Source organism: Lynx canadensis, chromosome D4, assembly GCF_007474595.2.
Source record: "Lynx canadensis isolate LIC74 chromosome D4, mLynCan4.pri.v2, whole genome shotgun sequence".
In the NCBI taxonomy this organism is placed as follows: Eukaryota; Metazoa; Chordata; class Mammalia; order Carnivora; family Felidae; genus Lynx; species Lynx canadensis.
Window position 1 is genome coordinate 88279372 of NC_044315.2, and position 13221 is coordinate 88292592.

The 13221-nt window shown below is 51.6% G+C and overlaps 1 protein-coding gene across 1 annotated transcript in view; it reads left to right on the forward strand.

Annotated features, from left to right (window-relative positions):
- Positions 1 to 3110: 3110 nt before the first annotated feature.
- HMCN2 (hemicentin 2) overlaps positions 3111 to 13221 on the forward strand; it is a 147175-nt gene continuing 137064 nt past the window's right edge. Inside the window, exon 1 of the mRNA XM_030293836.1 lies at positions 3111 to 3366. Coding sequence (XP_030149696.1) covers positions 3111 to 3366 — 256 coding nt within the window. The remainder of the gene's footprint in view (positions 3367 to 13221) is intronic.

Consider the following 13221-nt stretch of genomic DNA (forward strand, 5'->3'; position numbering starts at 1 on the left):
GACCGCTCCTTCTGGCAATAGGGGAAAAATGTGGATTATCGCCAGTTCAAAAATGTGGGCTCCCGGGTGGCCTGGAAGGTCGGGATGGAAATTGATTGATAAGGCTGGGTTGTTTTCTCTGGGCCTTCTGCTCTCTTGCTCGGTCCTGGGGCCTTGCCCCCTTGGGGGACCACAGTTACATTCTTGGTCAGCACTGAGCATCTGGAGAGGCCCATGCTTGGGGCAGCATACCTGGACGGAGCGACGGGCACCTGCCCAAGGCCCTCTTCCATGGCAAGTGGGGAGACTTTGTCTCCACGAGCGGAGACGGTCTTTCGAACGTCCTTCGAATCCTTCCGGTGCCTCCTAGGGGCTCCTGGAGGCGGTTCTAGAATGGCGAGGATGCGAGAACCATAGGGGGTCCTCCCGTTAGCCCCCCTCCTGCTCAAATAATTCTACGGATGGGGAAACCAAGGGCCAGAGAGGGGGAGGGCCGTGGTCAAGTTCACAAAGCTATTTCAGGACTCAAATCCATGATCCCACAAGCCTTCGGGATCCGCCCAAGGCGACGCATCTCGTTTTCTCTGGGGTCAGCTCTGCTCTTACGTCCTTGGGGAGTAGGTTTATGGCTTCTTGGTGCCTGCAAGTTCGACCCTCTGAACTTCTGCCGCTGTGACCTTTCTGAAATGCAAATTGGATTCGGTTGCTTCCCTCCCTGACACTCTTCAGTGGCTCCCCCGTGCCTTCGGAGGAATCCCACACTCTTCACAAACCGATTAAGGTCCTTCAGGATCTGGCCTTCGCCCCCTCCTCTGCCGTCACCTTTCGGTCACACTGGGCTAGCCGTGGGTGACTCGTGACTCCCTGTCTTTGCACATGCTGTTCCTTCTCCTCCAATGCCCTTCCCCTCTTGTCCTGAAAGGCTTCTCAGGCTCACTCTGCGGCCTCCTGTGACCCCTTAGGCTCAGCCACTCCTTCCTCTGAGCTCCCAGAGCTCTTGGTAATTCCTTTATTAGCACTTATGTCACTGACTTAGAATTATTTGTTTACTTGTCTCTTCTCCCCAGGGTAGGAAGCGTGTCTTCTGCATCTGTGTATCCCCCCTCCCCCACCAGTGCCTAGCAGAGTGCCTGACGCCCGGCTTAGGCTCAGCCAATGTCTATGGAGTCAATGACTCGAGGAGGTGTTTGTCCCCAAACGTTCCCTGCACTGTGCCTGAGATGTCACCGTCCGTGAGCCCTGCCTGATCCTGGCTCCCGTTCGCCTTTGGGGCCTCTCTTCTCTCTCCAACAGCTGGGGCCTCTCTTCTCTCTCCAACAGCTGGCCCAGCCCTGCCCAGGCTCTGGGGCCAATCACGGCTTTAGCCCAGGGAGATTTAAAGAGCCCGCGTTCGGAAGTGCAGGTGACACAACCTTCCGTGAGAGCGGCGGGGAGTTCGACTCTCACGGGGCACTTGGCTCCCACCACACCCCGAGAGACAGGGAGCCCCACGAAGATCGTTTCCCCTGGGCTCCAGCCCTTCTTACATAAGGGCCCGGCCCTGGTCTAGAAGTGAGTCCCCGAGGACACCCAGGGACGCCTCCCCTCTGCCGCCCACCGTTACCAATGCCCAGCTACCAGGCCTCTCTGATCCCCACTGACCCATTCATGGGGCAGACCTTCCTTGGGCACCTGTCGCGTGCCAGGCACTGGATCTCTGCTGCCACAGAGCTCACAGCCAGTGGGGGGGGAAGGGACAGATCTACAGACATGGCCCTGGTGATAGTGTGGGCTGTGCTAGGACGAGGGGGGCAGACTGTGGGGTCACAGAGCAAGGGCACTGAGGCAGCCTCAGAGGTGGGCTGTGAGCTGAGATTGAAGGGGACTTTCTCCTGGTTGAGGCTCTGAAGGGGCAGGGGCTGGAGAATGCACCCCCCCCCCATCCCAACAACCAATCACAGACCCAGAGTCCTTAGCTCTGTCTAGGCGGCTGCCTGTCCCTGTAGGTTCTCTCGGAGGAGGGACCGGGTGGGGACGCGCTGCTCTCTCTCATGTGGCTCTCAAAACCAGGCAGAGGCTCACTGTCTCTTCCTTATCTATTCGGGCAGCATGTGGTGAGTCCCACCCTGTGCCAGAGACTGGGCTGGGAACTGGGGGCTCACTGGGGGAACCAGACACAACCCTGCCCCCAAGGCGCTCAGAGCCAGTGGGGAGAGAGGTGTAGAAACAGGCCAGGAGATCACAGAGGGGCGACCCTCATCCTCTGGAGGAAGTCTTACAACACTCAGGGGAGGCAGCAGAGCCCAGGGGCTCTGGAATCTTTCCAGATACGGCTTCTATCCCTGTCTTCGGTATCTGAGAGCTGACTGACTTTGGCAGATCTGACTTCGCCTGTTGGCAGCGGACCGCGAACCTGTTTGCTCATCTGTAAAATGGGGTCGTGTTCGTGGTTTCCCTCCAGGGTTGTAGCGAGCGCTGGAGGGAGTAATAACTATGTCAAAACGCTTAGCACACAGTAGGGGCTCAACTCAGGGGGCTGGATGATAACGGTAATAATTGCAACAGTTGGGAAGGGAGGACCTCTGCGGAAAGAAAAGGCCTTGCAGTGTCAGCGTGTGTTGGGGGGGGGGGGGGGGTTTAGGGGGATGGGTGGGGACAGCAACAAAGCCAAGGCCCCCTGTGGCCAAGCCTCCGGGCCGGCGGTCGCGTCGCCCCTCCCTCTTCCACCCCCACAGCGGGGCGCGCCTTCGGCGGGAAGCGCAGGTGTCCGCGGCTTCCCCGCGCGTCCCCATCCCTCGTCGCCTTGGCGGCGGCCCCAGCTCCCTTCTGCCGTCCGCCCCGCGTCCTCCGCTAACCTCGGGTCTGGACTGGTGAACGGCGGGGCCGGGAAAATTTGAGTCACGGTGGGGGGGAGCGGAGGAGGCGGGCCGTGACCCTGAACGGGGTGGGCTCTAGGACCCGCCTCGGGCTCCCAGCAGGGGGACCCGGCGTGAGCCCGCGTGCCGCACGCACCGGCCCCGACGGAGGGAGACGCCGCGCCGCAGCCTCAGCCGCGCGCCGCGGCCGCTGGGTGCCCCCGGGACGGTCGCGCTCGCCCAGCGACACTCGCGCCTCCACCGCCGCGGCCGCCGGCCGCCCCGGCTCCGCACGCGATGCCCCGGGCGCCGCTCCTGCGGCTGCTGCTGCTGCTGGCGGTCTCCGCGGTGGCGGCGGTGGCCGGCGAGCCCGGGCCGGCGCTGCCCCTCCCCACGGGGGACGCCACCCTGGCCGTCGTCTTCGATGTCACCGGCTCCATGTGGGACGACCTGGTGCAGGTGCTCGACGGCGCCTCACGCATCCTGGAGAGCAGCCTGAGCCGCCGCAGCCAGGCCATCGCCAACTACGCGCTGGTGCCCTTCCACGACCCAGGTAGCGCCCCCGCGGACCCCCTTCGCGCCGCGGGCGCCCGGTCGTGGGCGCTCACCCATCCCCCCACCCCCTCCCGCCGGCCGTCGCGCCCTGGGCGCACCTGGAGGGCCGCACGCTGCTCCGCGGCCGGGCGGGGGCGCCCTCTCCGCACATGCGCGCTGGCGGACCCCGCACCTGGGGCGGCCTCCCCTTGCCTGCCCCGGGGAACCTGCTGGCTCCCTGCCCCGCGCCTCCCGGGTTGCGGGGTTGCGGACCCAGGCCTAGTGACCGAGAGCCAGCCTCTTGGCTGTGGGTCTTAAGCAGGTGACCTCACCTTCCTGAGCCTCGCTTGCCTTAGTAGCGAAACCGGGTGGGAACTGTCCCCAACCCTCGCTGAGCCGTTGATCACGACGCATTCGTGCCCAGGGCCTGGCACGCGACGAGCCTTTGCGCGGTTTGCGTTTTGACTTCCTTGTACCTTTCTTAGACTTTGCTCCCAGCAAGGGCTTCGGAGGCCAAAAGGGCCCCCAGAGGCAGGCAAACAAACCCACCCCTGCCTCGGTTTGGCCCTCGGTTTTCCCTAGGAAAACGGCAGCTCCTCCAGGGGGGCCTCCACCCGCCCGATTCTCACGCCCCCCTGCGCGCCGCGCCGTGTCCCCTGCAGCCACCTAACTTTCAGCTCAGCGTTAGGGGCACGGCCTTGAAAGGGTCCCTGGGAGACCCCACGGTGGGGAGGTCGGGGAAACCGCTGCGGTGTCTGTGCAGAGCTCTAACCTTCTGAGCAGCGGGACCGCTTTTTCGCCAACATTTTTTGGATGAGAAATTTCAGATTTACATCAGAATGGGGAGGGGGGAGGGCGGAGGGCATCGAACACCTATCTGTACCCCCCCATCCTATGATTAATCTTTTACAGTTTTATCAGGTCTCTCCATCGAGCCACCTTTCCATCCAGAGCGATAGCTTTATAAAGCCAAAAAACACAATAAAAATGGCAGATTCCTTGCAAAATGGGACTACAAAGTGCCTTGGGCTGAGAAAATACGCAATGGCCCAAGGCTATATGAGATAGGAAGCCTTTTGTTGTTGTTGTTGAAGGATTTGCCTTTATTAATGACCACAGCAGCACAGATTTGCAAAATGGGCAACAGTGGGTGTGACATAATCCCCACGCAGCCCTCAGTCTCGCTTCCACGAGTTCTGGGTTCTGCGGAGCTCTGCTGCTCAAACCCCAGAGGCCAGGGGGTCTAGAAAAATATTTCTGGGAGCATTAAAAGGATAGCTCCCACCTCCGGGTGGCGGGCAGTTGTGAAGCCATGGGGTATGGGGTGTCCTGGGGTTTCAGCTCAGACCCAAGTCACCCTCTATCCAACCCCCCCCCTCCCTTTCTGGATCATTCTCGGGCTTCCAGAAGCCATCGCCTGGAAAGAGCTGAGAGATCATCCAATCTACCCCTTTTTCTTACAAGTGAGAAACTGAGTCTCAGGACACGGATGGGGCTTACCCAAAACCACCTGCTAGGATGATGTAATTTCGGATTCATGACCCACATTTGTCTCTAAAATGCTTGGTCGCATCAAACCCCAGTACCCCACCCCATTCCCCCAAACCACCCTCCCTACAGACACCCCCAGGTCTAGGCACCCCCGCGTTTACCGAGCCCCTTCCGTGTGCCCAGCCTTTGTGTGGCCCCCAGTGTGAAGGGGGCAGGCATCCTGCTGGGGACAGGCCAGGACGGGTCAGCAAGGAAGGGCCCCGGCCAAAGGCTCTCTGCGGAAGCAGCGTTGGAGCAGGGCTTGGACACGCATGAGCGTTTATCTGCTTTTGACCATGTGCCTGGCCCTCGCTGGGTGCTGGCCATGCAGCCGGGGGTGGCGGTCTCCCTGAGTACGTGGAGGGGGGCTGCGTGGTGGCTGACATGTCCGGGCAGGTGTGTGTGGCAGCTGGGAGCGTAGGAGTGAAATGGGAAGGTGGGAAAGGCAAGACTGGTCCCGGCTCTGACTTGAGCACTGGGGGGTTTGGAGCACTTCGATTTCCTTGTATGGGCTGCGAGCGGCCACCGAGGGTTTCTGAGCAGGGATTAGACGGTGGTTTACGTTCAGCTGTCTTTTGAATCGGCCAGTGGAATTCTCTCTGGTGGAAGAGAAGCTTCAGAAACAGGGCTTTTAGCTGACTGTTCGGGCCCCCAAGGCCCCCATACATAGAGGGTCTTCTTAAAGGAGACCACCGCCCCCCCCCCCCATCCTAAACCCAGAGGGCCAGTCTTTGTAGGGCGAATATCAGTGGTTCTGGACTACAAGTGTTTGGAGAGAAACCAGGACCTGTGCTTTGGAAATGTTCTTCAAGTTTTTTCTTTTTTCTTTTTTTTTAAGATTATTTATTTATTTTGGGGCGCCTGGGTGGCGCAGTCGGTTAAGCGTCCGACTTCAGCCAGGTCACGATCTCGCGGTCCGTGAGTTCGAGCCCCGCGTCGGGCTCTGGGCTGATGGCTCAGAGCCTGGAGCCTGTTTCCGATTCTGTGTCTCCCTCTCTCTCTGCCCCTCCCCCGTTCATGCTCTGTCTCTCTCTGTCCCAAAAATAAATAAATGTTGAAAAAAAAAAAAAGATTATTTATTTATTTTGAGAGAGTGGGGGGAGGAGCAGAGAGAGAGAGAGAGAGAGAGAGAGAGAATCCCAAGCAGGCTCCACACCACCGGCACTGGGCCCGACTCAGGGCTCGAACCCACGAACCACAAGATCAGGACCTGAGCAGAAGTCAGACGCTTAACCGACGGAGACACCCAGGCGCCCCCTTCTTAAAAAGTTTTTAAATGAAAGAAAGTGCTGTGTTCCCATCCTAGAAACTTAGCGTTTTGGTAACGGTTTCATCTTGGCTGAAAATTTAGCTCGTTTTCAGGTTTTCGTTATTAACGTGTTGCCAAAAACACCCCCGTGTGCAAATAAGTCTCTCTGTCTCTGATCGGCTTTTTTTGCAGGATTCGGTTTCTGGAAGCGGAATTCCTAGGCCGTTTTTAACACACCAAACGGGTGGGCAGCTCTTCAGATTGTTTTCCAAAATGTGTCAGGAGTTGAAACTTGCACCCGGAAGCTTTGAGGGGCCAGTTTCAGAGCAACTACCCCCCAACGCTGGGAATTAAGATTAAACCGTTTTTTTTTCCTAATTAAAAAAGATGGAAAATACCTCCTTATTTTAATTTCTAGTGAGCTTCAGTACATTTTCAAGGGTTCACGAGATTTGTGTGTGTGTGTGTGTGTGTGTGTGTGTGTGTGTGTGTGTGTGAGTTTCTTCTTTGGCAAGTTGTTTGTGCCTTTACTTGTTTTTCTGTTGGGGTGTTGGTGGTTTCCTTATCAGTCACTGTGAGGACTTTCTATTGATAATATTAACTGTTTTTTTGTTAAGTGGTTAGTATATTTCCTGATTGCTTGCCTTTTAATATTTGTGATTCCTGGTGTTCTGAGTTTTAAACACATACGTCGCAAAATCGATTGACTTTTGCTCTTTGTAGTTTCTTTGCCTACGTGCTTAGAAAAAAATTTTCTTTTCTGTCACAAAGTCAGTTAGGTACATGTTCTAGATTGCTTTTCATCGATTTTCTCCTTATATTTAAATCTTTAACCTGGAATTTTTTAAAAAGTTGGTGTAAAAGTCATCTAACGTAATTCCTAGAATGGGATAATTGTTCAGGTACATTCTATCAAACAATCTTCTTCTCCCCCCCCCCCTATTTATTTGGATCCTGTCCTTATCTCACATGACTTTCTCTCTTAAGAATTTATCTGGGGGCGCCCGGGTGGCTCAGTCAGTTAAGCATCGGATTTCAGCTCATGTCATGATCTCACGGTTTGTGAGTTCGAACCCCCGCATCGGGCTCTCTGCTGTCAGCCTGGAGCCCGCTTCAGGTCCTCTAGCCCTCCCCCGCCTCTCAAAAATAAATAAACATTTTGTTAAAAAAAAAAAAAAAGCGGGGCGCCTGGGTGGCTCAGTGGGTTGAGTGTCCGGCTTCCTCTGAGGTCATGATCTCACGGTTCATGGGTTCGAGCCCCACATCAGGCTCTGTGCTGACGGGTCAGAGTCTGGAGCCTGCTTCGGGTTCTGTGTCTCCTTCTCTCTCTGTCCCCCCACCCCCCATGCTCTGTCTGTCTCTCTCCCTCTCTCAAAAGTAAATAAACATTAAAAAGAAAAACACTTTTTTTCCCCCTGCTTTACTGAGATCCAAGGGACGCATAGTGTTGGGTTAGCATCAGGCAACGCGACCTGTTGATTTGATGCGTGTGTATATTGCAAAACAGTTACCACCATAGCGATAGCTAACACCTCCGGTCACGTCCGTAATTGTCATTTCTTTTTTGTGGTGAGAACATTTAATATCTGCTCTTTGGCCACGTTCAAGTATATGATACGGTATTAGCCATAATCACCATGCTGTACGTTAGAACTCCAGAACTCATTTACCTTCTTCTTCTTTTTTTTTTTTTTTTAATGCTTATTTATTTATTTTTCAGAGGGGGGAGAAAGAGAGAGTGAGCGGGCGTGAGCAGAGGAGGGGCAGAGAAGGAGAGAGAGAGAGTCTGAAGCGGGCTCCACGCTGACAGCCGCGAGCCTGATGTGGGGCTAGAACTCACAAACCACAAGATCATGACCTGAGCTGAAGTCAGACGCTTAACCGACTGAGACACCCAGGTGCCCCTCTACTCTCTGTTGCGGAGTTTGGCTTTTTCAGATCCCACATGTAAGGGAGATCATACAGCATTTATCTTTCCTGGTCTGACTTATTTCACTTAGCATAATGCCCTCAAGGCCCATGCATGCTATGCCAATGGCAGTATTTCCTTTCTCATGGCCCGATAATATTCCGTTATGTATAATCGTCTTTATCCATTCATCCGTTGATGGTTAAAAAAAATTTCAGGTGTTAGTTAACCTGGCTGGGCTCAGTCCATGGAGCATGTGATTCTTGATCTTGGGGTTGAGAGTTTGAGCCCTACAGTGGGTGTAGAGATAATTTAAAAAAGTAAAAAAAACTTAATTTTTTAAGTTAAACTTAATTTTAATATAGTTTCGTTTTATTTTATTATTTTTAGCACAGTTTTATTTCAGATTTACAGAGTTCTTACGAAGATAGTACAGAAGTTCCCGTATGCCCAACTCCTTGTTCCTATTATAATATCTTACGTTACTGCGGTACATTTATCACAATCAACCAACCAAGATTGATGTATTATTATTTTAATTTTTTAAAAAATATTTATTTTTGAGAGAGAGAGAGACAGAGCATGATTGGGGGAGGGGCAGAGAGAGAGGGGGAGACACAGAATCCGAAACAGGCTCCAGGCTCTGAGCTGTCAGCACAGAGCCCGACGCGGGCTCGAACTCACGAACCGAGCCACCCAGGCGCCCCGACTGATGTGTTGTTATTAACCAAAGTCCGTTCTTTATTCACATTTCCTCAGTTTTCCCTTCATGTCCTTTTTCTGAATCCCATCCAGGATCCCACATTATATATTCAGTTGCCATGTCCCCTTAGGCTCCTTTGGCTGTGAGAGTCTCTCAGGCTTTGTTTTTGATGACCTTGACGGTTTTGATGACGATCACTCGGACGTTTTGTCCCTCGGTTGCGATTTGTTTGGTGTTTTTCTCCGGTTAGAGCGGGTGGTGGGAGGGAGAGCACACGTGCAATGCCATTCTCGTTGCGTCCGGCCACAGGTGCACGCTGTCGATACGATGTATCACCGTTGATGTTGACCTCGGTCACACGGCTGAGGCGTCCGTGGTCTCTGCTGCGAAGTGACTCTTTCCTTTCTCCCTTTCCGTACTGCCCTCTTTGGAAGAAAAGTCCCTAGGTGCAACCCACACTGAAGAAATGGGACATTGTGCGCCACCTTATTAGGGGTGGAGAATCTGCATAAATTATTTGGAATTCTTCTGGATCGGAGCCTTGTCCCTTCTTCCCCATTTATTCGCTCAGCCAATCCTTTACATAGCTTGCATTTATTATATATTTATTTCAGACACCGGGTTGTAATCCAGTGGTGCTTTATTTTTGTAGCTCTGTTTTTCCAGCTTTGGTCATTGGAAGCTCTTTTGTTGGCTCTTGGGTGTGTGTGCAAGTGTGTGTGTGTGTGTGTGTGTGTGTGTGTGTGTGTGTGTAAGCACTATTCTTACTTTCTGGCACTACAAACGGTTCAAGACCCATCTTCTGTATTTCCTGCCCCAATCCTGGATGTAACAATGTATCCAAGAGTCCCTGGCTCCTTTTATTGAAAAATGGTGTCAGAAAATAGGATCTGGGTGCTAGGGGTGCTGGGGTGTCACTGTTTCTAGATCATTAGCTGACAGAGCAAAGAAATAGGCGCTGTATGGTAACCTGCGTGTATACCTATAGCTGTGAGTATTTACCTGTGTCTACACTGAGCCGTGCGTGACTTCGTACCGATGCCTCCAACTCTGATTTTGTTACCACGTGGATCATTCCAGCCTTCTCCCCTTGCCGATCTATGAGCCCCGACCCCCACAGGGACAAACCTGGCTCCCCGCCCCCCCCTGCAGCCACCTTGCGTTTATTTAACTGTTATGGAACTATTTATGGAACTGTTCAGTTCCAGTGGAGTAGAAGTGGTGGGAGCGTTGTTACTTTGCACCCCATGGGAGACAACCCTGTTAACCAGAGGACAGTTCTCTGGCCTTTAGTCTTACAGACTTATTTCCAGAGAGATTTAGGTCAGTCCCTGATCTGTAATCTTTTTATTCATCTGCTTCCTTTTCAAAATACTCTTGAACATTTGTTCTGTTACATTTTTTTTTTTTTTAGTGTTGATTTATTTTTGAGAGAGAGAGAGAGAGAGAGAGAGAGACAGAGCATGAACAGGGGAGGGGCAGAGAGACAGGGAGACACAGAATCCGAAGCAGGCTCCGGGCTCCGAGCTGTCAGCACAGAGCCCGACGTGGGGCTCGAACTCAGGAACCGTGAGATCATGATCTAGGCTGAAGTCGGTCGCTTAATCAACTGAGCCACCTGGGTGCCCCGAACATTTATTCTTTCAGATGGCAAAACAGAAGAACTGAGTCCACTTCCAAAAGAAAAAAAAAAATTCCTGTTGTGATTTTGCTTGGAATTGTGTGAAACTTTGATTTGGGGAAAATTGTCATTAAATTAAAATCGTCATTAAAAAGTTCGGTTGTTTCCATCTAGGATGCATGCCTCTTCCTTTGTTCACATATTTATTTCCTTTCGTAAGGAGTTATAGTTTTTTTTTCTCCCTTATACGTTCCACCCATTTCTTTTAAAGATCATTTCTAAGTATTTTGTTTTTTGTTACTATTTTGACTAGGAATTTTTTTTCCATTACATTTTTTGCAAATGAGTATTGCTGGTATGTTGGAAAGCAATTCATTTTCATATATTTATTCTGTTTCCAACGTTCTTGCTGAAGTTGTTTTATTATTTTTTTTAACTAGTTCTAATTTTTTGGGTAATGGCTCAAGTTTCCATTGCCTATCGAAATTATAATATTGTCTTGCTTTTCCAATCAAATATTTCACTGATTTGAAATGCCTTTTTTTCTTTCTCAGCCAGAACTTTCAAAAAAATTTTTATGTTTATTTTTGAGAGAGAGAGAGAGAGAGAGAAACAGAGTACGAGCAGGGGAGGGGCAAAGAGAGGGGCAGAGAGAGGGGAAGACACAGAATCTGAAGCAGGCTCCAGGCTCGGAGCTGTCAGCACAGAGCCTGATACAGGGCTCGAACCCACGAACCGTGAGATCATGACCTGGGCCGAAGTCGGACGCTTAACGGACTGAGCCACCCAGGCGCCCCCAGAACGTTCAGAACAATGCTAAATACACAAACAACGGCCGTGGTCATTCTCGCCTTGCCTCTGATGGTGCACTGCGATGTGACGTTGGCTCTCGGTTTGAGGTTTTCCTCATCAGGTGAACGAGGATGATGCTTTCATTCCTAATTTACCAAGGGTAAAAAACAAAACAAAACAAAACCACCCCAAAACACAAAACCCCGAACAGGGATAGGCGCTGAATTTTAGCCAGTGACTTTCTGGCTGTTTGAGGTATTTGTAAGCTCTTTTTCCTGTTGACCTATTGATATGGTTCCTTCGTCTCTAACTACTTCCACGTTCCTTCCAGAAGCCCTGCTCAGTTGTGGATTATTCTTTCGTATACAGCTGGATTCCATTTGCCAGTGTCTCACTGGGGAGTTTTGCATTCTGTTTCAGCTCAGATCAGTAAGTGACATTCTTTCTTTGTGCCCTCTGTCAAGTGTTGGCATCAGGGCTTAGCTCTTTTGTTTATTTAAAAGCAATTTTAATGTTTATTTTTGAGAGAGAGAGACAGAGACAGAGCGTGAGCAGGGGAGGGGCAGAGAGAGAGGGAGATAACAGACTCCGAAGCAGGCTCCGGGCTCCGAGCTGTCCGCACAGAGCCCGAGGCGGGGCTCGAACTCATGAACCACGAGATCACGACCCGAGCTGAAGTCGAACTCTTAACCGAGTGAGCCACCCGGGTGCCCCTTGTCTTTTTTTTTTTTAAAGTAAGCTCTACACATGGCCCAGGGCTCAAACTCACAACCCCAAGTTCAAGAGTTGCATACTCCATGGACTGAACCACCCAGGTGCCTCTATTTATTTATTTATTTATTGTAAAAATTTTTTATTAATGTTTTTATTTATTTTTGAGACAGAGAGAGAGCATGAGCAGGGGAGGGGCAGAGTGAGACGGAGACACAGAATCTAAAGCAGGCTCCGGGCTCCGAGCTGTCCGCACAGAGCCCGACGCGGGGCTCGAACTCACAGACTGTGAGATCATGACCTGAGCTGAAGTCGGACGCCCAACCGACTGAGCCACCCGGGCGCCCCTCTATTTATTTATTTTTAAGATTAATTTTTTTAAGTCAGCTCCACGGGCCCAGTGTGGAGCCTAACACAGGGCTTGAACTCACGACCCTGAAATCAAGACCTGAGCTGATGGGGCACCTGGGTGCCTCGGTTAAGCGTCCGACTCTTGATTTCAGCTCAGGTCACAATCTCACAGTTTGTGAGTGTGAGCCCTACATCGGGCTGTGCACTGACCGCGGATCCTGCTTGGGATTCTTCCTCTGTCTCTGCCCCTCCCCTGCCTCTGCCCTCTCTGTCTCTCAAAATAAATAAAAACTTAAAAAAACAAAACAAAACCTGAGCTGAGATCAAGAGTCAGATGCTCAAACGATTCCGAACTGTACAACCTGTATGAAGCTCTCCTCTCAGTGGATTTCTTATTTCTATGTGGAATCTCGTATCTTGCAGTGTCCTGTAAATAAATGTTAAATTCCACCCTTTCCTTTTTTTTTAATTTTTAAATTTTATTTTTGAGAGAGAGAGAGACAGAGCATGAACAGGGGAAGGGCAGAGAGAGAGGGAGACACAGAATCGGAAGCAGGCTCCGGGCTCTGAACTGTCAGCACAGAGCCCGATGAGGGACTGGAACTCACCAACTGCGAGATCATGACCTGAGCTGATTAACCGATTAACCGATTAACCGACTGAGCCACCCAGGCGCCCCAGGGCTTAGCTCTTTTAGTTAATAACTATAATTATTAAGTTTTCTCCCCAAATTGCAAATTAAAAAAAAAATTATTCATTTATTTTTTGTGGCCACCTCTACATCCAACGGGGGACTTGAACTTAACAACCCCGAGATCCAGAGTCACATGCTCTGATAACTGAGCCCGACAGGCCCCGAATTGTAAAATTAATACACGCTTGTAAAATATTCTAATAATACTGCTCTCAGGGGATACAAAGACTTTGAATAATTTTGCATCCCTCCAGACCACGTGTGCGTGTAATTCACTCCTACACATAGATGCACTTGATTTTTTTATGACACAA